This window comes from Sciurus carolinensis, chromosome 10 (assembly GCF_902686445.1).
Source record: "Sciurus carolinensis chromosome 10, mSciCar1.2, whole genome shotgun sequence".
Lineage (NCBI taxonomy): Eukaryota > Metazoa > Chordata > Mammalia > Rodentia > Sciuridae > Sciurus > Sciurus carolinensis.
The window spans coordinates 50,332,073-50,358,581 of NC_062222.1; the positions used below are offsets into that span (position 1 = coordinate 50,332,073).

Here is a 26,509-nt window from a genome sequence, read left to right on the forward strand (position 1 = left end):
TGTACAATAAATCTCTATGTACAAAACAAAGTATAATGGGATGTGTGTATAAAACAAAGTATAATGGGGCTGGGGATGTAACTCAGTGGTAAAGCACTTGCCTAGCATGCACAAGTGCTAATCTTTGATCTCTGGTACCAACACCAAAAAACAAAAAAAAGTATAAAGTGTTAACACAGTGAATTAAGAATTTTCTTTTTTTTTTTGTTTAGCTACATCTTCTAGCTGTATTACATCAGCCATGTATTATTTGAGTAATTTAAAATTTCTGTTTAAAAACTCCAGGCCGAGGTTTTGGCTTGCCTAGAATGTGTGAGGCCCTGGGTTCAATATAATAAATACTATAAAGGTACTGTGTCCATCTACAACAAAAAATATTTTTAAAAACTCCATATTACTTTGCTTTTTAAAAATTTTAATTTAAAAATGAATTGCTTTCCTCATTATGAACATTTCTAAGGAACATATCTCTAATTTTATTATCAAAGTCAATAGAAAAAACAGGTTTCAGTGTGTACAAATTCTGTTGATAATTTTCTTGAAACATGAAAATGAACAACACCTGCAGCCAAAATCTTTAGAATCAAACTGTTTTATTACTGTTATTTATGTAAAATTTTGCATGCATGCCCTGCAAATGTTTTGATTTCTATTATGAATGAATTAAGACTGTACTTTTAATACCTAAATAAGATAACGTATTAACCATTAATAATTATATCCCTGTTTCTCTGAGTCAGACTCAAAAGTCAAAGAAAGACGAGCTCTAGTTTCTCATGTTATTACAACCTTGGGAGAAACATATCAGACAGCAGCAGTCTTGCTTTTCATGGACAAGAATGGGGGTGAGATCAGGTCACTTGCAAGTCTTCCTGTTGCCTGCATTCAATCCCTTTTATTTGCCCTGGCTGGGAAGGAGCCTTGGCAAAGGCTTACATACAGAAATCATGATCCAAGCGCAATCACTACACCTGTATCTATTACTAGCCGCAGCACTCAAAGCTGGAGAATACCATACCTAGCGCAAGGTGGGAAAGCAGCAGTGTTCCCACATTTTTTGTTTTATTTTCCATGATTACCACATAGGTTTTTCTTTGGGGAGTGGTGGTGAGGGTGGGGAGAAGACTGCTCTGGATGGTAGACATTCTACTGCATGTTCCTTGGTCCAGGGAGGTTATGAAAGGTTTCCCTCAAGAAGTCAAATATCAGAGCAGATGAATGACTTTAAACTAGTGGAAGGGGTAAAAGGAGACTTGAGTAGTGGGAATAGCATATAAAAAAGCTCAGATTTAGTAGCATAAAGGCCATCGAATAATGAATTTAAAAAAATCTTCTACACTTAAAATTACAAAATATTGCTGAGAATAATTAAGAGACCTAAATATATTGAAAGATATACTCATGGTTATAAGATCCAACAATTGTTCAGATGTTGAATTTCCCCAAATTGAGCTAAAGAGAAAATACCAAAAATTCCAGCAAGCTTTTTTAGTTTTTTATTTTTGTAAAAATTATAAAAATAAATTGATAAGCTAATTTTAAGGTTTATATAGAAATACAATGGATCTAGAACAGCTAATACAATCTAGAGAATGAAAAATAAGTTGGAAGACAAACTACCTGCTTTTCTGTCATACTATAAAGTTTTTGCAACCAAGGTGAATTAATGGGACAAACAAAAGAATTAAGAAACCATACATATATATACACACACACATATGTATATACATGTGCATATATATACATATATATATACATGTAGGTTTTCAACTGAGGTACCAAGTCAATTCAATGAGGGAGAGGAAAGAATTTTTTAAAAAATGGTACTAAAACAACTATTCCTCAAAATATACCTATTTCTTTATGTGAAAAATGATTTGAGATAGATCACAGATCTTAATATAAAAAGCTAGGATCATAAAGTTCCGACAATAGGAAAAATATAACTTAAAGGTAGATAAAGGTTTATTAGAGAGTATACAAAAAAGTGTGTATCATAAAAGAAAAAAGATAAATTAAGTTTCATCAAAATTATAACTTTAGTTGTGAAAATGAGTAGGTAATCCATAGACTAGAAAAATATTCTCAATACATACTTTTGGCAATATCTGATGGAAATATTCTACATCTTATTTTGGTGGTGGTTGTGTGGTTACATACAGTTGTTAAAACTTTTCAAATGGAACACTTAAAAACCTGTTAGTATACTGTATGTAAATTATATCTTGATTTTAAAAAAGAAAGTCCAGGGTAAAAGAGCACAATGTAGCTACAGGCACAAATGACTAAAATACTCAGGGCCAATAGAGCTTTTCTTAAAATTTATGCTAGGAAATAAGACTATAAAACTCCCTTTCCCCATCCATATTACTGTGTAAATTATTCCTATTTTTATTTTAGTGATGAACAATTAAGTTCTTTACTCTTATGATATATGTCATACAGGAGTTAAAAACAATAAAATAAATCTTAAACTGAATAATGTAGGACATGTAAAGTTAAATAAGTAGCAGCATATGAGAGATTACTATCTGTCTTTAAAAATGTTGGCTGGCAGAAAAAGAATTTAGGAAGACAGAACTATTTGAATAAGCTTCCATACTTTGCATTCCCAATTTATGCTCAATAATTTTTATGAAAAAATAAACAAAACAATAAGACCATACATTATGGTCTGACATAAAGCACTTAACTAATTCTTCAATCTTTCTCTTCTAATTGATCTACTTGCATAGGCAAAACACTGTATTTCTTGCAATTCATCTTCATATCTTCAGAAAAAGATATCTAGGCCATGGTCTTGAACATAATGGATCCCAAATTATTATGTGTAGACTTGAATTAAGTAATCAATGTATTTGCTAATTAATTAGAATTTATCTCCAAATTCCATGTTCCCACAAGGTAAAATTTACTTCAATTACTTTATAATCTTTTCACATAAAATGTTTGAACCAGTAATGATCTCATTTGGTAATTTATGGGAAATTATTTAAAAGGATTATCCTAAATGTATACAAGTTCAACTAACCCCAGATTAAAAATACCCATACTATAATTACCTTTCTAGATTTTTACAAAATTATAGAAAAAGTACCATTGTTAAAAATATAAAAAAAAACACAAAATCCCCCACAAAGTTTAATCTCAGTTTCTACGTGTAAATATCTAAGATTATAAAATAAAGGCTGCAAGTACATTGTTTTGAACTGAATATCACATTGGCAAGATCAGAAAAGCTTGTGAAATAAAAAGGAAATTGTTATTCCAGTAATGAAACCTTCACTGGTAAGTATTATTCTTTTGGCAACTGAGACATCAGGGGATTCTCACTATGAAAACCAGCAGCCCTTGATGGCACTTTGTAAGGGTATTTGTGATGCTTTGCAGGCAGCCTTTCTTCCAAGATTTTCCTGTTGCTTTCCTTCCTGAGCACAATAGGCTCAGGATGGCTAATGCTGTTTCCTACTTATGCCAAGAACCTCCTGAATGCCACTGGGCTTTCATCATGGAGCCAATGGCAAAACATCAAATGTAAACATCTCATTCTAAGTGGGGACTCCCACGATCATGTTGTTTTTGGGAGAGCAGCTCTCTGGCTCCATGGATATCACTTGAACAGAGTAACCACGTTCTTCTGCAGCTCTTGCTCGGTCCAGATCCACCAGGCACATGCACTGTTTTCCTGAAATACATTCAAATGGTATCATGAGACACCCTTCCTCTAGGAGGGCAATTTCAGTTGGTCTAAGGAAATACACACAGTGACAAAATTCACAAGTACCATGAAAAATACTGTTTACCCCCAAGTACTGTTCAGTTTCTTTTAATTTAATTCTTAATCAGTGTGGAGAGAAGGTAGGTACAAATAATTATATTCACAAATTCATCTCTATGAATTTAAACACTATTAGCCTTTCCAGACGTATTTATAAATAAATCTCAACTCAGAACTATAGATTCTGTTTTCTATTTTGATTAAAAATCCTTTTAAACACCTTGTCACTGCTTTCCTATAAAATCACATTTTCTGTAATATTGTGAAAAAAAAAATCTGTCTTTGAGAATGTCTAAAGTAACATGCTGACAAAGGACCATCTGATAGACACGTTACATTTTCTACATGGAGCTTTTTCAAACTTCAGGAAATAAGAAATGGAAAATATCTGAGAAAATTCTCAATTGTGTACTAATTATTTCAGGTAGATATGTAACATTAAGTAAAATATACTCTCAATTTTCAGACTTTGCCATCCCTATAAAATAACAGTTTTCTTTTTCCTTTGTAATCTCTGGAAAACAAAAGAGGAAACCTGACTGGCAAGCAAAACAGTTAATTTGTTTTCCTTTGGCAAACATGAACTTCAACTTTCAAAAGTAGTTCAGGGGATAAAAACCGATTTGGGGTTGAATATATTCAAAGCCATGGTTGACTTTCACATTTTTAATTGTCTAAATTCAATATGTAAGCTTCTTCATCCTCTTGGGAGCCTTGTTTATTCTATTTTTCCTCAATAATTATAACAATGCCTAAACATTATTTTAATTACAGTAATTTATTTGAATGACAGTGGAAACTGTTTAAATGACTTCAGTAGTGAAGATAGATACATGAAATAGAAAATGTCTGTGGAAGACAGAATTTTCACATAAAAAAACAGTGAAAAGTGAAATTAGTAGGTAAGAATTGGTAACAAGAGACTCAGATTTAGATGTTGATGTCACATACTTCCTTAAAAGGACCCATGCCATAAAGAATGAACTGTGTTGGAAATTATGATATGAAGAGATGTCTACGATTCTATTTAGGCAAAATCACCCCCTCTTCATCAAACGGTTATATGGTTAACTTTCTTTTTTTTTTTCCTTATTATCCTTCCTTTAAGACATCTGTAAATGTTCACCTCATCAACTTTTCAGTTTAAAATGAAACATTCTCTGTCAAAATGGGATGCTCTACATTCCTTCAATACCCACCCTGGGTTTACATTGCAGCTCATTTACTCTTGGCTTTGATCCCAGTTAATTTTCCCTTTTTCATCATGCAGAAGAATCTCACATTTCACATGTTTAAGTGCCATTACAACTGAAATTCAGTTGTCAACAGTCTACCTTTCGGGGCTTGGTAAATGTCCTAAAAATATTCAGAGAACACAGAAATGGCCTGTGCAGAGATGCAGATATCTGATGGAGTCTATAGTCTGTAGGAACCCATTCCTTCCCAACTTCCTGTCCACAATCTTGCCAAGTGCTCTTCCTCCTCAATGATAGCCTCTTCCCTTACAGTTACTCCCCTGAAAACTTACATCCACCGTAAATACGTCCATCCACCATTATGAATTAATTGAATTGCTATGATTTGAACATGTTTCCCCCAAAACATGTATTGGAAACTCAATCTCCTGTGCAACAGTGTTGGGAAGTGAATACAATAGTAGATGATTAGGTCATAGGCACAGAGTAACTGGATCACACTGTTATTATTGTAAGAGTGACCCAGGGTTCTTATTGCAACTGTGGGTTCCTTTTCATGTGAGCATTCACCTTCACTTTTCCCTCTCCGTATGATGTCCACCATGTTATTACATAGCAAAATGACCCTCCATCTGAGGCTTTCTGAACCACAGAATTATGAGATAAATGCATTTCTGTTAATTATAAACTACTCAGTCTGTGATATTCTGTTATAGCAGCATAAAACAGACTAAGACATAGGTCTAGTGGTGATATTTCAAGAGTACATTTCGCTAACTCAAAGTTGGAGATGGGAAAAGGAAGAGGAACAGGGAAAGAGAATAAAAAAGAAAGGAAGCCTTCAGGCAGTAGAGAGCAAGTTCTTATTATGTTTATGTCTCAGAGTGTAAGAAAAAGAAGGAAATCACTGTTCCCTCAATCTCAGGTCTCTCACACCTCTCCAAGTGTGAGCATCGTGCTCTGCTCTGATTTTAGAGTTTAAAGGTAGTTATTTGTCATACAACATAGTTCCTGATGCAAGCTAACTACTTTGGTGCTCAACCAAAGAAATAACAACCTGATTTCCAGTATAGCATGGAAGAAAACAGGCTCTGTACCGGAATTTTGGAAAGTGTGACAGTGCCCAATGTGTTGTTACCTTGAATAATTTTTAAGATTAGTTTTGATTTGACCCATTTATCTAAAGTCCTAATTTCAGAACCTGAACTTGCAGTGATGTAATTCCAGTATGTTGAATAGCAGCATCACAAAAGTAAATAAGAATTTTGTGTCTGGAATCATCTAATTTGGGTTCACAGTGTGGCTCTATCATCTGCTAGGTGAAGAATTTCAGGTTAACTTTTGTCTCCATCCTCTCATTAAAATTAAATAACAGTACTTATACCATAAGAATTTTTTGTAAGAAGTTACTGAGATAATAAGTGAGGGCATTTAACTCAGTATTTAAATGTATAGTAACAGTAAACTTATCTTTGATAAATCAATTACTTAATAAACTTGAAACACTTTGTGGTCTTCCAGTTTAGGCAACATTAAAGTTGCAAATGTTGAATAAAGTGTTCTATTATGAATAATATACAAGCATTTTTTTCTTGAAAGAAAACATTATCATTCTTGTACATAAATTTTTAAATGCATCAATTGTGGCACAACAGTGGACTTTTCCATCTTTGTTATTTTCTTTTGTGGCTTTTGATAGATCTTGAAGTTGGTTCATAATTGTTAGAGATTTAATTCAGTGTTTTTACACTGAAAATTCACATTAAAAGTATTGTTAACCCAAAAGGGATAAAATGCTATTTGTCACAAAACCCTTTTGATATGGATTAAGTTGTCTGGGAAGAACAAACTTTAGTTTCTTATTGATAAATGGACTAGTTTTTCCCATATGGACTCTATCCATTCATTCCTAGGCATATTGTGCATAATCTGCTCAATAGCTGTTCTATGATATGTACCGATGAGCCTTCGTTGGGGTGGAAGCTGGACAGCTGTCTGATCTGCAAATCGGCAAAGAATCATATGTTCCTAAAAGAAAAACCAATAGAATGTGAGTTTATTTTAATCTTCTGCTTCAAAGTTGTAAAAACAAACAAACAAAAACTACCTAATTTTTTCTGGAGTTCAACGTTGTTTGATTGAATAAAGTACTGCACAAAATAGTACTTTCAGGGGCTGGGGATATAGTACAGTGGGTAGAGTGCTTGCCTTGCAAGCATAAGGCGCTGGGTTCAATCCCCAGCACTGCCAAAAAAAAAAAAAAAAAAAGAAAGTATATTTTGAGAATATGTTACTCTATAACTTCTTCCCTTCATGAATACTGCTCTTTGGATGTAGTTCTTAACAACAGATATACACAAAAACACTTCCCAAGTGGTTCTCCAAATATTCCGGCACTAAATTCATTTAGTTCTACCTGCCAGGCCACCCATTTTGATGAAGTTAAATGAAGCTAAGAAACACTGAGATATCATCTTGCCACAGAATCCAGGAAGTGATGACTTCTGTTATAAAGCATTTATATCTGAGATCTTCAGAGTTGGTGGCCAAGCAGCTTTTGGGGGTGTTGGAGTTTGAGGAGATACTCAACTTTTGGGGTGCTGGGGAATTTTTTGCTCTCTTGTGTGCAACATCTCTGCTCTTCGGAAATTTTACATTATTTTCCAGTCATTGACACTGAATGTGCCCCATCTCCTCACCTCCCTTGTTTTTCCCATATATCCTCTTATTATTTGCTTTACCTATATGAAGAATATGTGAAAGATTTGTTTGTGGTTAGCAAAACCTAAAACATTTATTATATGACGTTTTATGGAAAAAATTCTCTCTATTCCAGATTATCTTTTCAAGTATGTTTTTTATACTGAACAACCATGCAAAAAATATACACTCTCTCTGGAGCAAAGGGTAGGTATCACCAGGCCCATTTCCTTATGCCTGAAGGGAACTGGGCCTCAGTGAGTCAGTGAAAAAATGATGGTACTCTGTTTACTGCTATTGCTGTGAACAATAAACTCTTTTGTCTCTGATTCAGGATTTTCATATCTTCTACCAGGATCCATCATAGCAGGTTAATTTGAACGTAGGGTAAAAATATCAAACCCTTCACAAATCTCCAACTACTAGAAGCCATATTAGATGTTCATGAATAATCTGAATATAACTACAGATGATACACTCCATTAGAAATCTGAGATGGAAAAACATAAAGAGAGGATAAAAAGTATATTATCTACATCTAGATCATTAAGATTACCTTGTACGATAAAGTTTTCTTGAACTGTTCACTGAAATAGAAAAGAAGAATTAATCACTGTTCTAATATTATGAACACTGAATAAACTAAATTACAAGTAAAAATATGTAGTGTAGTTGAAGAGTATAAAATGCTACCCTGAAGTGAAAACTACCAGGTTGAAATATCTGTGTAAAAGGATAAAAGCATATTACTAGCATATTATTAATTTTAAAGAGTTTCTTTCACAGACTGTTTACATTATTAGAGAAGTACAACCATTTTCCCCCTCTCCTCCTCCTAGGAGCAAGTAAAGTCAGTGTTTTACTATGTGAATTTTATTATTTTTCAAGTGTGGTGAGGCAAACATATCAAGAGGTAATAACCAGTGAAAAACTCTTTTGTTCCTTACAGTTCTCCAGGAAGAAGGGTCATGCCATGTCATGCAGGGCCATGTAGGTAAGCATCAGGTCAGTTAGGAGGCAGAAAGAATATAGTAAAACATGGGCAATAGTCTTTATTGTGGTTTCTGTGTTTAAGAGTAAAAATGTCAAAAACACAAAGAAGATGGTTCTCCTATAAGGTGGGTGAAAGCTGAAAGAATGAAAATGTCTCCTCCTTCTATGTGGGATTAGAAGAACTATAAAAATAAATGTCAAATTTAATCATCAATACTACTATTTAAAAATACTACTGCTACTAATGTCACTAGCAACAGTTCATATTTATTGAGTGCTTACTCTATGCTACTTCTAAAGTACTACATTACTACATATATCATATTCTCAAAAGAACTTTGAGATAGTTACCTTTATAACCTTTATTTCGTACATGAGAAAACACAGGAAAAAGTGTAATTTGCCCGAGATGAAATAACTTACACATACACAATGACAAGGAACCAGTATTGGCACCCTGGTAGTATAATTCTAGGTCCTGAATACTTAACCACTATACTTCACTGCATTTTACAAGTGATATGTTTCATTTCATTTAGAAGAACACAGAGAAATTCTGAAACAGATTTTTAGTTGGCTGACTTCTAGATAGACTGACTTCTAAATTTCATCAAGAGCTGGATTCATGGAAAAAATCAGGGAGAGACACAGAGGAGATCCTTTCTTCCTTGTACAATTTATAAACAATACTTGTCATATGAAAGTCAATAACCTGGATATGAAATCTCATTGCAACTTCCTATCAAAAAAGTCTGGCATTGCTGGTTTATCCCCACACTGATGTCTTAGGTAGAATACTAAATTTCACCTTTTTGGAAAATTAAACTTTGAGGTGTTCTGAATGAAACCATAACAGCAAGGGCATGTGACAAAGGAAGCCCGTGTTTTGATGCAGTGCTCAATCACCATGTCTGTTGCCACTCCACAAGCATGCAACGCCACCTAGAAAATAAAATCCAACCTTAGCATTAATGATCAGTTTAACTTTTGTGCCTTAAATTTTTTTTGTGTGTGGGTGTGTAGGTGTCTGTGTGACTGATCCTCAAGAGATTTCAATTTACCAGAGTATTATTCTATAATAGTTTAAACGGTTCTCATTTGTACATTTCAAAGGACTACTTAGCTATTCATGTATTAATTAAGAAAATTAAGCAGGTTGAAAGATTATAAAAGAAGCATTGCAAAGAAATATAGGATTTGTTCAAAGGGATAATTGAAGCAATCTTAAAAGTGGGAAACTGCATATATTTGGATAACTAAACTAGTACTCTGGCTGATTATGAATTTATTTCAGTTGTAGCATCGTGATAAGAACACTAGATATAAAATGAAAATTTCTAGACTAGAGCTCTGGTCGGTTGAGATCCTGGGCCAGATAAAATTTAACTCTTCGAGTCTTTGTCTTCTCAGCTATAATCTATGATAAATAATACTGACATAGCATGCTCTTATTGAAAATATTGAATAAAAATGTATGTGAAAACACTTTTCCAAAATCTACCTGATATAATCTAATTAGTGTTACATAAAAACATATGCACATATGACTGTGTGACCGATGTGATCCTACAATATGTACAATGAGAAAAATGAGAAATTATACTTCATTTATATATGATCTATCAAAATGTATATATGCATTCTACTGTCATGTACAACTAATTAGAATAAAAAATTAATAAAAAACTGATTGAATCATATTTGTGTTCCACCTTTCCAGGTGTTTTCATATAACAACCCTAACATTGAATAATAAGTTGCATAAAACACTTTCAAAGGTTTTACTTTAAAAGGAAAGAGTGAGGGGCTGGGGCTGTAGCTCAGTGGCAAAGCTTGCCTAGTACATTTTAGATTCTAGGTTTGATCCTTAGCACCATGTAAAAATAAAAAAATAAAGTCATGTTGATCATCTACAACTACCAACATTTTTTTTAAAGTTAAATGAAGGAAGGAGTGAAGTTATGAATTAGAATAATGAGGGTTTTAATAATTCATGAAGACAAAAATAACTCTGAAAACAATTTTAAAATGTTTTCAAAAACATATCCTTAAATATAACTTATTACAATCTAAAATAGATAACTTTAAAAATTATTAGACTAAATAAGGCAAAATATAATTGTATGAAGGAAAATCAGATGCGGGGATCTTGAAAGACAAATTATTACATTTCGCCAGAAAAATGTTTAGCTTTCCATTTCATTCTAGGCAGAATATTATACTTTCCCCCTCCTAGGGACAGATCACACAAACTTCTGGGTAGGACTGAGCCCTACTGTGACGTTTCCAGGAAATGTCTGGATGTAAATTATTATAGCTAGATTCTCTTTTGAACTGGAGAGCTAAAACCAATACTATTCTGCGAAGAGGAAATTAAGATCTTTGCCCTGTAGCCCTCTGAATTCTTCCTTCCTTCTAGACTTATATAGGCTACATAGAAGTCAACAATCTCAATCTTAATGGTAACTATGAAGCCACCTTTCCTGTTTCATGGTGAAAATAGCCTAGGAAGGCAGTCATCCCCTAAGGGCAGTAACAACTATCAAGCAACAGGAGAATAAAAAACCTTATTTTCTCATCTGCTCCTTTTATTTAGTCAGCTTTTTGGTGGAGAAAATCTAAAGGTAAAGTTATGGGTACATTTTTCCTTGGAATAAGAACAGAACTGAGGCTCACTGAGTGCCCTTCACATGTGGGCACTATGCATGCACGGAGACCTTTCTATTATGATCACAACAATCCTGAAAGGATGTATTATCTCTGTTTTAGAAATGAGTAAACAAAGACTTGGAGAAAGTAAGAACTTGCTCACAACAAAGCAGCTACTCAAGGGCAGGACTCTGACTCTGAAGCATGACCCCATGCATTAATTATACCAAAGTGCTTCTCTATAAAACCCTCTTGAGGTTCTGAACAAAGAAACGTTTTGACTATTTTTTTTTTTAAGTATCTACTTAGGTTTACATTCCTCTGGCTACATGTAAAAGAGTGAGTTTCTTTTCCTCATTTAAACAAAATAAGTAAATCAAACTATTTTCACAATGGATTTTAGGTCTAAAAGGATTTACTGCATCACATATACCTAATTTCCACTGTCATCAAATGCAGTACAGAAATAATGAGAAAAAATGAAGAGAGATACACAGCAAAGGAACTATTTGAATATGGAAATTCACCATATAAGAAAGGTAGCATTTCAAACCAGGGAAAGAAACATGAACTTTTCAGTAAGTGATATTAGATTAACCTGACAGACATGTGAAAAACAAAAATTAGATATTTCCACTCATCACACATGAAAAAAAAAATTTCAAATGGATTAGTTTGAAAATACAAAAAACAAAACAAAACAACAACAACAACAACAACAACAAAAAACAAAAAAACCCAAAAGAACAAAACCATGGGTGCATTCCTCTGTAACCTAGGGAAGTGGGAAAAAAGTTCCTAAGGATTCTGAAACTCTACAATGTAATAAGGGGTATTAAGGTTAATAAAAGGTTAATAAATCTGAGAAAATAAAAATTAAAAAAATCCTTTGGGATGGCAAAAAGTCAAAGAAAAAAACCGTAAGTGAAATGACTAACAAAGTAGGAAAAGGTTTGTAATTTATAGTATGAACAAAGGGTTAATATCACAAAGATACTTGTCCTTTCCCTTTGTAAACTACATTTGACATGATTAAACCAATATAAACAAAAAAGGGCTAATATCCCTAATTAATATATAGCAAGCTTCTAAAAACAAAGTCCAATAATGTGATAGTTGAGCAAGAGATTTGAACAGACAGTTCACAAACGAAAACATGCAAATAGTAGTCCTTAAAACCAAACATGGTCAATATTTCATAAGATAAGAGAGATAAGTATGTAAGATACTATTTATCACCCATTAGAATGGCAAAAATCCTAAAATTTGATGACAATCTCTTGAACAGGCTCCAGGGAAACAGCTATTACCATATATTGCTGAAAGCAATACAAAAATGTATGGAAATAGTGCACCATGATCAAGTGGGTTTCATCCCAGGGATGCAAGGTTGGTTCAACATCAGGAAATCAATAAATGTAATTCACCATATCAATAGACTTAAAGTCAAGAATCACATGATTATTTCAATAGATGCAGAAAAAGCATTTGATAAAATACAGCACCCCTTCATGCTCAAAACACTAGAAAAAATAGGGATAGTGGGAACATTCCTTAACATTGTAAAGGCCATCTATGCTAAGCCCATGGCTAATATCATTCTAAATGGTGAAAAACTGAAAGCATTCCCCCTTAAAACTGGAACAAGGCAGGGATGCCCTCTTTCACCACTTCTTTTCAATACTGTCCTTGAAACTCTAGCCAGAGCAATTAGACAGACCAAAGAAATTAAAGGGATATGAATAGGAAAAGAAGAACTCAAACTATCCCTGTTTGCTGATGATATGATTATATACTTAGAGGAACCAGGAAATTCCACCAGAAAACTTTTAGATCTCATAAGTGAATTCAGTAAAGTAGCAGGATATAAGATCAATGCACATAAATCTAAGGCATTTTTATGCATAAGTGATGAATCTTCAGAAAGAGAAATTAGGAAAACTACCCCATTCACAATAGCATTGAAAAAAATAAAATACTTGGGAATCAATCTCACAAAAGAGGTGAAAGACCTCTACAGTGAGAACTATAGAATACTAAAGAAAGAAATTAAAGAAAACCTCAGAAGATGGAAAGATCTCCCATGTTCTTGGATAGGCAGAATTAATATTGTCAAAATGGTCATACTACCAAAAGTGCTATACAGATTCAATGCAATTCCAATTAAAATCCCAATGATGTATCTCACAGAAATAGAGCAAGAAATTATGAAATTCATCTGGAAGAATAAAAAACCCAGAATAGCTAAAGCAATCCTCAGTAGAAAGAGTGAAGCAGGGGGTATCGCAATACCCGATCTTCAACTCTACTACAAAGCAATAGTAACAAAAACAGCATGGTATTGGTACCAAAATAGGAAGGCGGATCAGTGGTACAGAATAGAGGACATGGACACAAACCCAAATAAATACAATTTTCTCATACTAGACAAAGGGGCCAAAAATATGCAATGTAGAAAAGATAGCCTCTTCAACAAATGGTGCTGGGAGAATTGGAAATCCATATGCAACAGAATGAAACTAAACCCATATCTCTCACCATGCACGAAACTAAACTCAAAATGGATTAAGGACCTTGAAATCAGACCAGAGACCTTGCATCTTATAGAAGAAAAAGTAGGTCCAGAGCTTCAACATGTCGGCTTAGGACCAGACTTCCTCAACAGGACTCCCATAGCACAAGAAATAAAAGCAAGAATCAACAACTGGGATAGATTCAAACTAAAAAGCTTTCTCTCAGCAAAGGAAACTATCAGCAATGCAAAGAAAGAGCCTACAGAGTGGGAGAAAATCTTTGCCAATCATACTTCAGATAGAGCACTAATCTCCAGAATCTATAAAGAACTCAAAAAACTCTACACCAAGAATGCAAATAATCCAATCGACAAATGGGCTAAGGAAATGAATAGACACTTCACAGAAGAAGATCTACAAGCAATCAACAAACATATGGAAAAATGTTCAACATCTCTAGTAATAAGAGAAATGCAAATCAAAACCACCCTAAGATTCCATCTCACCCCAATGAGAATGGTGATTATCAAGAATACAAGCAACAACAGGTGTTGGCGAGGATGTGGGGAGAAAGGTACACTCAAACATTGCTGGTGGGGTTGCAAATTAGTGCAGCCACTCTGGAAAGCAGTGTGGAGACTCCTTAGAAAACTTGGAATGGAACCACCATTTGACCCAGCTATCCCACTCCTCGGCCTATACCCAAAGGACTTAAAATCAGCATATTACAGAGATGCAGCCACATCAGTGTTCATAGCTGCTCAGTTCACAATAGCCAGATTGTGGAACCAACCTAGATGCCCTTCAGTTGATGAATGGATAAAGAAACTGTGGTATATATATATACAATGGAATATTACTCAGCCATAAAGAATGATAAAATTATGGCTTTTGCAAGCAAATGGATGAAACTGGAAAATATCATGCTAAGTGAGATAAGCCAATCTCAAAAAAACAAAGGACGAATGATATCGCTAATAAGTGGATGATGATACATAATGGAGGGTGGGAGGGGTTAGTGTTAGGGTTAGAGTTAGGGTTAGGGAGGGGGGCAAGAATGGAGGAAGGAAGGACTGTATAGAGGGAAAAGAGGGGTGGGAGGGGTGGGGGGGAAGGGAAAAAAATAACTAAATGAATCAAACAGCATTACTCTATGTAAATTTATGATTACACAAATGGTATGCCTTTACGCCATGTACAAACAGAGAAACAACATGTATCCCATTTGTTTACAATAAAATAAAAAAACTGTATGGAAGGGAAATTTATCAAGATCTAGCCAGATCATATACATAATGTCTAAAAATTTATTAAAGAAATATACTGGCAAAAATAGAAAAATATCTATTTATTGATCAATATTTGAAATAATAAGAAAAGGAAAGTGAACCAATTTCCCATTGAAAGGGGACTAATTCAATAAACAAAATGGAGCATTTTGCAGTTCTAAAAAGGAATTCTATCTCTGTACAAGGGCATAGAGTAATAACCTGCAGGAGATATTGTTCAATAAAATATGTGAAAATTTTTCAAAGTATTCTCAGTAATTATTGATGGTTGTGTTGTGGGTTTCTAGCATGCTAGTGTACATATTGTGGGATAAAGCAAATAAAAAATGTAGTGCCACTAGGAAACAGATACTAATTTTTAAGCATGGAAGAAAGAAAAATGGGGCATAAGATTTTAAAAAACAAGTCTAAGTTAAAAAATTTGGAAATATTAGTATGAAGGAACTCATGATGATTTTATTGTGGGAGGAGAAGTACTACCTGGCACAGAATACTGAAAAGTCTTGAAACAAAGAAAAAACAGCAGCAATGACCATCCCTAGTATCTATACCAGGGTATTCTAAATACTATTTTATCCTGAAAGACCCTAAGTTCAGTTCAGAAGAGAAATAGCTGAGACATGAAGTATAAAATACACAAGATGAAATGGAACAGAAAGCAAGGAAGTTATCAACTAATATTGAAACCTTGTCCAAAGGACTCAAGAGTAACCTTGTGAGCCTTGTGATGAACAAAGATGGGAATATCTGAGCATCAATGAGAACAATAACTGCAATGGATTGAAGATTTTCATTATCAAATTGATGAGCCAATAAAGATACTACAAAAATCCTATGGGTTGCTTTTTGATAGATAGCCAGCTCTCTATGAAAACTGGAAAATATAGGGAAATGTTGAACTGGCCTTTGCTATGTGCACTGTACCTAAGGGTGATCGAAATTGGTTATGGAAAGCAAATGAAGATGGAATGATAAAATTATGATATCACCATTTTGCAATCCTTATTAATATAAGGGAAGTAGGGACAACGATCATTAATACTGCTAACATTCCAAAGTGATAACCAAAACTAACAGAACATACTACTAGCACCTATGATGTATCTTACCCAAAAATAGAACCGGAACTTAATTACACCTCTACAATCTAGATATAACCACCAATTTTCAGACAATGTACGGAATAGGAAAATTTATTAGTAAAACATCAGAGGGATGAAATCAGAAAAAAAAAACATGGTTTTGTAAGTAAATAAGATTCAAGGAAAAAAAAAAGGTGGGGTGATGATGTGGTAGAATCATCCTAATCCCTGGAAAATACAAATAGGCTAAAGGATTTTTACAGATGTGATTAAGGTTATGGTCTTTAGAATAATAAGATTATTCTGTATTACATGGGTGGTCTTAATATAACTACACAAGGTCTTAAAAGCATATAATTTTCTCAGGTGGGAGCACAGAAGAGACAATACAGAAGAAAAGGTCAGAGAAATCTAAAGACTGAGAAAGACTTCATCCACCATTGCAGGCTTTCATGGTGAAGATCAGGGAAGGTGGGTGGTCATAAGGCTGAGAAGACTCCTGGCTGATAGCCAGTAAGGAAACACAGATCTTAGCCCTATAACTGAACAAAATCAAATTATATTAACAACCTGAATGAACCTCAAGGTAGATTCTCCCTTACAAATTCCACATAAAAGCCCAGTCAACACCTTGATTTTGGCTTTCAGAGACCACAAGTGGAGAAACCAGTTAAGAAGACCTGGACTTCTGACATACAGAACTATTAGATAACAAATTTGTGTTATTTTAAGGAGCCAAGTTTGTGGTAAGGTGTCAGAGCATTAATGGAAAACTACTGGATATGAAAGCCTTAAGTCTTAAGGCTTGGGATTTTAAGTATTTTTTAAAAATTTCTTTTCTTAGATATAATGAATAGTAGGGTGTATTTTGACACATTGTACATGCATGGGATGCAACCCATTACAATTTTGATCCCATTCTTGTGGTTGTACATGATGTGGAGTTACACTGGTCGTGAATTCACATATGAGCATAGGAAAGTTATGTCTGATTCATTCTACTGTCTTTCTGATTCCCATCACCCTCCCTTCCCTTCATTTCCTTTTGTCTAATTCAATGAACTTTTATACTTCCCCTCCCTACCCTTCCTTGTTATAGGTTAGCATCCACATATTAGAAAGAACATTCTTCCTTTGGTTTTTTGAGACTGGCTTATTTCACTTAACATAATATTCTCCAATTCCATCCATTTACCAGAAAATGCCACAATTTCATTCTTCTTTATGGCTGAGTAATATTCTATTGGCATCAAACTAAAAAGCTTCTTCACAGTAAAGGAAACAATCAAGAACATGAACAGAGAGCCTACAGAATGGGAGAAAATTTTTGCCACCTGCACCTAAGATTAACCTCCAGGATATACAAAGATCTCAAAAAACTTACCAAAACAAACAAACAAACAAACAAACAAAAAAAAAACCCCAAAACCAAAAACAAATAACCCAATCAATATGATAGGTAAAGGAACTGAACAGGCCCTTCATAGAAGAAATATAATTGGTCAACAAATACATGAAAAAATGTTCAACAGCTCTTGCAATTAGAGAAATGCAAATCAAAACTTCTTTAAGATTCCATCTCACACCAGTCAGAATGGCAATTATTGAGAATACAAGCAATAATAATTGTTGGTGAGGATGTGGGGAAAAAGTACACTCATACATTGCTGGTGGTACTGCAAATTGGTGCAACCACTGTGGAAAGCAGTATGGAGATTCCTCAGAAAACTTGGAATGGAAACACCATTTGACGCAGTTGTCCCATTCCTTGCTTTATACCCAAAGGTCTTAAAAAATCAGCATACTACAGTGATGCAGCCACATCAATGTTTATAGCAGCTCAATTCACAATAGCCAAGCTATGGAACCAACTTCAGTGTCCTTCAACAGATGACTTGATAAAGAAAATGAGATACACACACACACACACACACACACACACACACACACACACACATCTACACACAAGGTTTTAACTCACTATTTCAATTTTTGTATCTCCTTTTAATACTGATTAAAATAAATTGTTAAAAATCATCAGATACTAGGAAAATTTGAACATTGGCTGTTGTTAAGGTATGAAAATGAATTCTGGTTATTTTCTTTTCAAAAGATTTTTACTTTATTTTTTGTGGTGCTGGGATTGAATGTAAGACTTGGTGCATGCTAGACAAATGTTATACCCCAGCTCAGGATTTTAATTTTTTTTTTAACAAAAGTTTCAAGTTGACAGCAAAACTTAGAGAAGATATTGAGGTTTCTCATATACCCTCTGTCCCCAGATATACGTCATCTCCCCCATTATCAACATCCTGGACCACAGTGGTACATTTGTTAAAACTGATGAACCTACATTGACACATCATTATCACTCAAAGAGCAATTGTACATTAGGGCTCACTCTGGGTGGTGTACATTCTGTAGGTTTGACAAATGTGTTATGTCATAAGTCTATCATTGTAATATCATGTAGAGTATTTTTACTGACTTAAAAATTCTCTGTATTTCACTTATTCACCCCACCTCGCCCTAATCTCTGGCAACCATTTAATCTTTTTACTGATTCCGTAGTTTTGCCTTCTCTAGAATACCATACAATTTGAATCCTATAATTTTCATATTGGCTTCTTTCATGGAGTAATATCAATTGAAGATTCCTTCATTTCTTTTCATGATATGGTAGCTGAAAAATAAAGTGCTGAAAAAGATTCCATTGTATGAATGTACTAGAGTTTATCTACTCACCTACTGAAAAACATCTTGGTTAATTCCAAATTTTGGCCATTACCAATAAAGTTGCTACAAATACCCATATGCAGGTATTTGTCTGGATATAAGTTTTCAACTCCTTTGGGGAAGTAACAAGGAGAGCAATTTCTTGAACTGTACAGTAAGGATTTATTTAGTTTTGCAAGATACTGCTGGACAGTCTTCCAAAGTAGATTGTAACCACTTTGTATCCCACCAGCAATGAATTAGAGATTTTGTTGCTTCATAGCCTTACCAACACTTGATGATGTGTTCTGGATTTTGGCTGCTCTAATAGGTGTATAGTGTCATTTCTATTTGCATTTCCCTTATGACATATGATATCGAGTATCTTTTCATATGCTTATTTACCATCTTTATATCTTCTTTGGTTAGATATTTGATCAAGTTTTTGGCTCATTTTTCAGTTGGGTTGTTTTTTTTTATTGCTTAATTTTAAGAGTTCTTTGTATATTTTGGATAACAGTTCTTTATCGTTTCTAGCATATGCCTTTCACAAATATTTTCCCCACTGAGGCTTGTTTTCTCATTCTCTTGACAATATCTTTGCAGAGCAAAAGTTTTTAATTTTAATGAATTCTAGATGATAAATTCTTTCTTTCTTGGATCATGCCTTTGGTGTTTGGTAAATAATCACCAAACTCAGTTCATCTTGACTTCCACCTAAGTTATCTTTTAGAAGTTTTATAGTTTTAGGTTGTGGCCAATTTTGAGTAATCTTTTGTGAAGGGTGTAAGCATGTGTCTAGATTCTTTTTTTGCATGTACATGTCCAGTTGTTTAAGTATCACTTGTTGGGAAATATTTTGTTTCTAAATAGTCATTATCCTTAAGAGATAAATGCTCTAATATTTGTGGGTAAAATAAAATGATGAGGGAGAAAGCCATTAGGGTATAAATGAAAAAAGAATGGATAGAAATTAATAACATAACTGGGTCATAGATATATGCATGCTAAAGTTTAAGGATCACTGTTTCAGAGCAGTGTCTCTCAAACTTGAATGTACAATCAAATAATGAAGTCATCTTGTTAAAACAGAAGACTGGGTAGGCACAGAGGGCCTAAGGTGCTCCAGGTGTTGTGGATAGGGCTGCTCTTTCCACTACACTAGTGCAGAGAGCTTCTGAAGTAACATGAAGGTGAGTGATTTTGTTGAGCAATTTTCTTTTGATCATTAAGGCCTATAGTTGTGACTTATAGTTTCAGAAACTGAAAAATTTATTCATTCACCATTCATTCATTAACTTATTAAACAATCACTAAGTACATTCTATTTTCTGCAATTACAACATCATAGGGAACTAGCAAGTATTCAATGTCCACTAGATATCTAAATACATTTTTTTTCATTAGGCCACTTCTACTCACAGTAAGTTGTATGAAATCTAATTTCTAATTATTTTTTAAGCCTCTTTCCAAGAGTATTTGTTAGTATAAGATGAAAAGGGCAGATTTATAAATATAGTATAGATTTGCCATCTATAGAAAGATCAAAATGCAAGCTTTTCAGTATCTAATGGAGACTAATGTATGGATGGGAAGGAGACATTTAATCCATTGTTTACTTAACATAATAGCAAACAAGCATGTTATTGAATGATGCAAAAGTCAGAATTGTGGTTCTTAAATAGTGAATTTCTTACTATCTACCCCTTTCTCTGTACATACACAGAATTCCTATAAAACTAAAAACTTAAGTTGTATACTTGTCTTTTGGCCAAGGTAAAGCATATTCTAAAGTAAATATAAGTACTTTAGATTGAGATATATACTGCAAAATTCATGGATTCTTGAACTCCCCTGTACATTTTCCCCATATTTTTCATTGGCACATGATAATTGTTTCTATACATTTTAAAACTTCAGTTTATATATAATAAAAGTTCTCAGCACAATTCTTATCATGTAAGTCATCAAAATAAAACTGAACAGACAAGGAACCTCATACTACATGTCTTTCTTGCATGCAGTAGTAAGTAAATGAAATAAATCATCATTCACAGTCATGTCTTTCAGATGGCAGTTTATTAGGCAAGACTCTAGACAAATGGGCAAATTCTCTAAGAATGAAAAGAGTATTCCTGTAGTAAATTCCTAGAAAAACAAGTATATATTGATTCTGGTTCATATTGATTCTGAATATAAAGCATATTTGAAAGATAATAAGCTTAAGCTTTATTTATACCCCAAAGGTTCATTATTTACAATTCTAATAGCCTCTCTGTACTTATTTACTGAGACTAATTTAATAGTTACTGAGCCTTTCCCTAAGCCCAGTCATGCACACAGTTATTGTTATTTTCCATTTTTGCAAATAAAGAATCTGAAGTTCAAAAAGGTTGAGTGGCTGGTTCAAGGTTACCAGTACTTAAAACTAATCTGTCCAACTTCAAAGTTTACTCTAGTTCTCTATGCTTACATTTACTTCTTTCTTTAGACATGGGGAGTCACCTAGGGAGTCACTGATTGAACTGTAGTTCCAGCTCTCATATTAACTTGCTATGTTACTTTAATCCTTTTAGAGCTTCAAATTATCTATCGATAAAATGAGAAGGTTGAATGAATGTTCTCTAAACTTGCCCTAGTCTAAGCATGCCCTGACCTTTGCTTCTCAGGAAGGATTCTTAACCATAAATTTTGCAAATCAGAGCAGGCATGGTCCCAACTCCGAGTAATACTCATGTTCCCCTCTTTAAAAACTTTCATGTAATAGTAATATAGGCAGTCAGCTTCAAAATTCAAATGACACTGAAAGGCATGTAGTTATAGAGTGCCTATTCTATACACACTTCTTCACTTCTGAAAGAAAATCTGGTTGCTAAAGCCAATGTTGTTCAAAACATTAGTTTTCTTTACTGAAATCTTTTTTCCTATACGATAAATGGACAATTTTTTATTTGTAAATATCAGACCTTATTTACTGTATTTCTATTATGAAAGATGAACACTTTTGACATACAAAAATGTTTTATACAACCTCTTCCTTTTTCCCATTCCCTATTATAGTGCCATACATACTGTTCACTGTTGATTCAAGTTTTTAAAAATATCCAAACCTTTTCCCTCTCAAAAGCTATATAAAATGTTAAATAATACAATTTTCCACAGTATGAAATATACTAAATAATCAGTCAGTTCCATTTTTCTTTCCTGAAGACATCTTTCTGGGCCTTCTAACTTTGGACTAAAAGATGAACTCAAAACTTTCCAGATTTGCTTCCCAGAAGTTGTCCTAAGACTCCCTGTACTTATTTATTTACTGAGACTCTGCCATGAGACTAAGATTTCTCTTAACCCCTCTCTTGTATTGTATGCCATTTATTCCTTTTTCTTACTTTCTTATTTTCATGCAGCATATCTTCTAGTAGTTTGTTGAAAAGGGTTACACATGACATACATTTTCTTGAGAACTTGAATACTGGGAAATTGTATTTTCATACATGGATTGGTTAGGTATAGAGTTTTAGATTGAAAATGAACTGTTAGGATTTTGAAGGCATTACTTCACTGCCTTCTAGCTTTCCATATAAAAAGTATGATGGAAGTTTAGAAATTTTTTTCTCAATCAACCTTTATTTAACATACTTATTTATATGTTGTGCTGAGAATCGAACCCAGTGCCTCACACATGCAGGCAAGCATTCTACCACTGAGCCACAACCTCGGCCCCATATGATAGAATTTTGATTTCAAATTGTTGTATATGACCTACATCTTTTTTCCTCTGTGGAAACTAGCAAGAATTTCTTGTCATTCTTGGTGTTCTGAAATTTCATACTGTGCCTTATTCTTGATAATTTTTCAGGTGAACTTTCTCAATCAAGAGAAATGCATACTTCCATTATTAACATATTTTGTTAAATTAGTTCTTTGATATTTTCCTCCCCATCATTTTTTTGGTTTTCTCTTTCTGACAGATTTTTGGACTGAATCTCTTCTGTTTTTGTTTTGTTTTTAATGCTTCTCTTCAGTTTTTTTTTTTTTTAATTTTTCAGGTAATATCTTACACCTCTTCTTTTTTCATGCCTACCTTTTAAATTTATTATTATTCAATTTTGATTAACAATTTTTTAACTTCCAAGAAATCCTTTCTTATTATCTAATAATTCATTTTTTTCTTTTTCATTCTATCCTAGCTTCATTAATTCAATATGCATTATCTTCTCTGCTCTTTCCCTGAAAAGATCCTCTGTCATTTTGTTGCTTTCATCTCAGTCTTATATTTTGAAGGTTTTCCATTTGTTGGTGTTCTATGTCTGTCAGTGCATATTAAAGAGTGAATCACCAAAAAAGTTGATTGTAAGTTCTGAATGACAGGGTAAAACAAAAAGGGTAAAACAACTGGATGGTTGAGTGACTAGTTGACTTTTTTAAAAATTATAGTTCTAATATCTGTAGTTCTTTGAGAACAGATCTGCTTTTACATAAGAGTATCTCATTCAATCTTACTAATGATTCTCTGGCTTCTGAGGTTTTGGAATTGAAAGGCAGATGGGCGCGGGGAAAATATCCATCATTCAACATGCAGATTCTCACATAGTCCTTATGATACACCACTGCCTATCCATGTGCCTGGTATCCCTACTTATAAAACCTCTCTGGCTTAGTTTCTTCACAGAATAATTCCTGCCTTGAGAATATGGGTCTCTAAATAATAATTCTTTTTTTTTTTTTGCGGTGCTGGGGATTGAACCCAGGGTCTTGTGCTTGCAAGGCAAGTACTCTACCAACTGAGCTACATCCTCAGCCCTCTAAATAATAATTCTTAATTAAACATATTTTCAGCATCTCTTTAATCTTTTCCTTTAATATTTCTGGTATGTTGAAGTAACATACTTTCTTACCACCCTCTTTTCTAGCTAAGTTTGATCTTCTTCCTATCTACTTAATAACTTATTGTTATGGTTCAGATATGAGGTATCTTCTGAAAAGTTCATGTGTTGATACAGGAATGTTCAGAGGGGAAATGATTAGACTATAAGAACTGTATCCTCATTAGTAGATTAATGATTTGAACTGATTACTGGGTGGTAACTGTAGGAAGGCAGGGTACAGTTGGAGGAAGTAAGTCACTGGGGGTGTGGCTTCGGGATTATATTTTGTTGTTGGTTGATGTCTCCTTCTTTTTCTCTCAGCTTCTGGCTGCTATGACCTGAGCAGCCTTCTTCCCTCAAACCTTTCTTCCATGATGTCCTGCCTCATCTCAGGCCAAAAGCAATGGAACTGGCTTACCATGGACTGAACATCTAAAACCATCAGCCCCAAATAAACTTTTCTTCATCTGAGTAGTTCCTGTCAGGTTTTTGGTCACAGAGACAAAAAATGACTAATACACTTTTTTTTTTGTTCAGTCTGCCTTCTACCTTAATACTTCATATCATAATTCAAGTTATAGACACTTGAATATAGTTTCATCAAAGATGGAGTCTGATTTTTTTGTTATCACTCTTGTTACTTGGGAGTTTGATCTTTCTTGGGGAGAAGAGGTATTGAAATATCTCTATCTGCTATTTTCACCTTAGAAATTCTCTTTTTTGCCTTTGTGATTTCTAAAAATTGTGTTTGCAGAACAGAAAATTTCTCCAGTTCTTATATAATTACTCATCAAAAGTATTACTAAATTACCATCTATAATTGCACATACTTATTTTAATTATACACTAACAGACATAATAGAAATAAGCTTGTAATTAAGCACTCAGCACTGATAAACCATAAACAATCACCTTAAAATTATGTTAAAGGTAAAATAGAAAAAAGCAAATACAAATAACTGGAAAATAAGACAGTTGAGATTCTGATACACAATGACAAATCAAAAATGTTCACTTATACTTAAAATCAGCACCTTAGCACTGGTTAAGATGATAGTTTTCTACTGTTGGAATTTTCCATTAAAAACATTTAGCTTTGAAAAAATTTTTGTTTTTAATATGAAGTATATACTTTTTCATAGTTATTGTCCTTTTATAATATTATTTAAGGATAAAGTTTTTTAGTAAAAAACATGAATAAAAGCATGAATATTAATACATATTATAAATTAAGTTTTATAAACTTAATCTTATAAATTTGCACAAGAATGAGACTAATCCCACACTATAAAAGAAGAAAACAATATACCTTTTTAAAAAATAGCCTTAAAAAGTACACTTTTACAAATAACCTTTTGAAACTTACCCTTTAAGTGTATGTAATCAATATATGCTTGAATCAGGATCATGCAGCTACATATATTAAAACTTGAAAAAAATTGCAAAACCTTTTGGGGTGTTTCTTACTTTTGAAAAGACATATTTTACTCAGGGAAGTAATTAATCATTATAATAAAAATAAAAATAAGTCAATGAAAGGTATTCCTATAAAATCAAATACTTGTTTCGAAGGAAATAACACAGAAAATCTCTGCTTAACATTGGTTCTGTTTACAATTTTTTTATTTTACTATGGTACAAAACTGATAAACATTCAATACATACCATACTTCAAATTTTGAGTTTTAACCTTTTTTGATATGCTTTGTGATACTCATTTGTGATGTTGGGCAGTAGCAGCAGCAGCAGGAAGCCTTAGCTTCTAGTCCAGCCACATACAGGATAAACAACCACTTTTCAATGAAGTACTGTGTTGCTAAACTTTGATTATATTAAACACATTTTCTATTTATGACATTTTCAATTTACTGTAAATTTATCAGGATGTAAACCCATCATACATCAGGGTGCATCTGTATATACCTTATATACCATATAAAATATACACTTTTTAGAATTCATTAAAATATATAACTATATATATTTATTTCTATCTTTATTGCTTACATGTTTATGAATGTAAAAAACATGTTAAGTGTAGGATATTTTGAAAATATTAAAAAATATGACTATACAACATATAGGGACAGCCACCTTAAAAAAAGTACATATTAGTATAATTTACTTCCACTGATTTTTAATGTAGTTTTCACCTGGTTATGATCACACTGCACAAAGTAGTAGGCTCTGAGCCTACAGAGTGGGAGAATATCTTTGCCACTCATACTTCAGATAGAGCACTGATTTCCAGAATATGTAGAGAACTCAAAAAACTCTACACGAAGAATACAAATAACCCAATCAACAAATGGGCTAAGGATAGGAACAGATGCTTCACAGAAGAAGATCTACAAGCAATTAACAAACATATGAAAAAATGTTCAACATCTCTAGTAATAAGAGAAATGCAAATCAAAACCACCCTAAGATTCCATCTCACCCCAATTAGAATGGCAAGTATCAAGAATACAAGCAACAACAGGTGTTGGCGAGGATGTGGGGAGAAAGGTACACTCATACATTGCTGGTGGGGCTGCAAATAAGTGCAGCCACTCTGGAAAGCAGTGTGGAGACTCCTTAGAAAACTTGGAATGGAACCACCATTTGACCCAGCTATCCCACTCCTCGGCCTATACCCAAAGGACTTAAAATCAGCATACTACAGAGATGCAGCCACATCAATGTTCATAGCTGCTCAATTCACAATAACCAGATTGTGGAACCAA

General features: G+C 33.6%; 1 protein-coding gene across 1 annotated transcript in view; it reads right to left on the bottom strand.

Annotated features, from left to right (window-relative positions):
• Nucleotides 1-596: 596 nt before the first annotated feature.
• Gstcd (glutathione S-transferase C-terminal domain containing) overlaps nt 597-26,509 on the bottom strand; it is a 175,621-nt gene continuing 149,708 nt past the window's right edge. Inside the window, exons 9-12 of the mRNA XM_047566603.1 lie at nt 9,476-9,609; nt 8,231-8,261; nt 6,933-7,002; nt 597-3,685 (exon numbers count right to left, since the gene is read on the bottom strand). Of these exons, the coding sequence (XP_047422559.1) occupies nt 3,549-3,685; nt 6,933-7,002; nt 8,231-8,261; nt 9,476-9,609 (372 nt within the window). The 3' untranslated portion in view covers nt 597-3,548. The remainder of the gene's footprint in view (nt 3,686-6,932; nt 7,003-8,230; nt 8,262-9,475; nt 9,610-26,509) is intronic.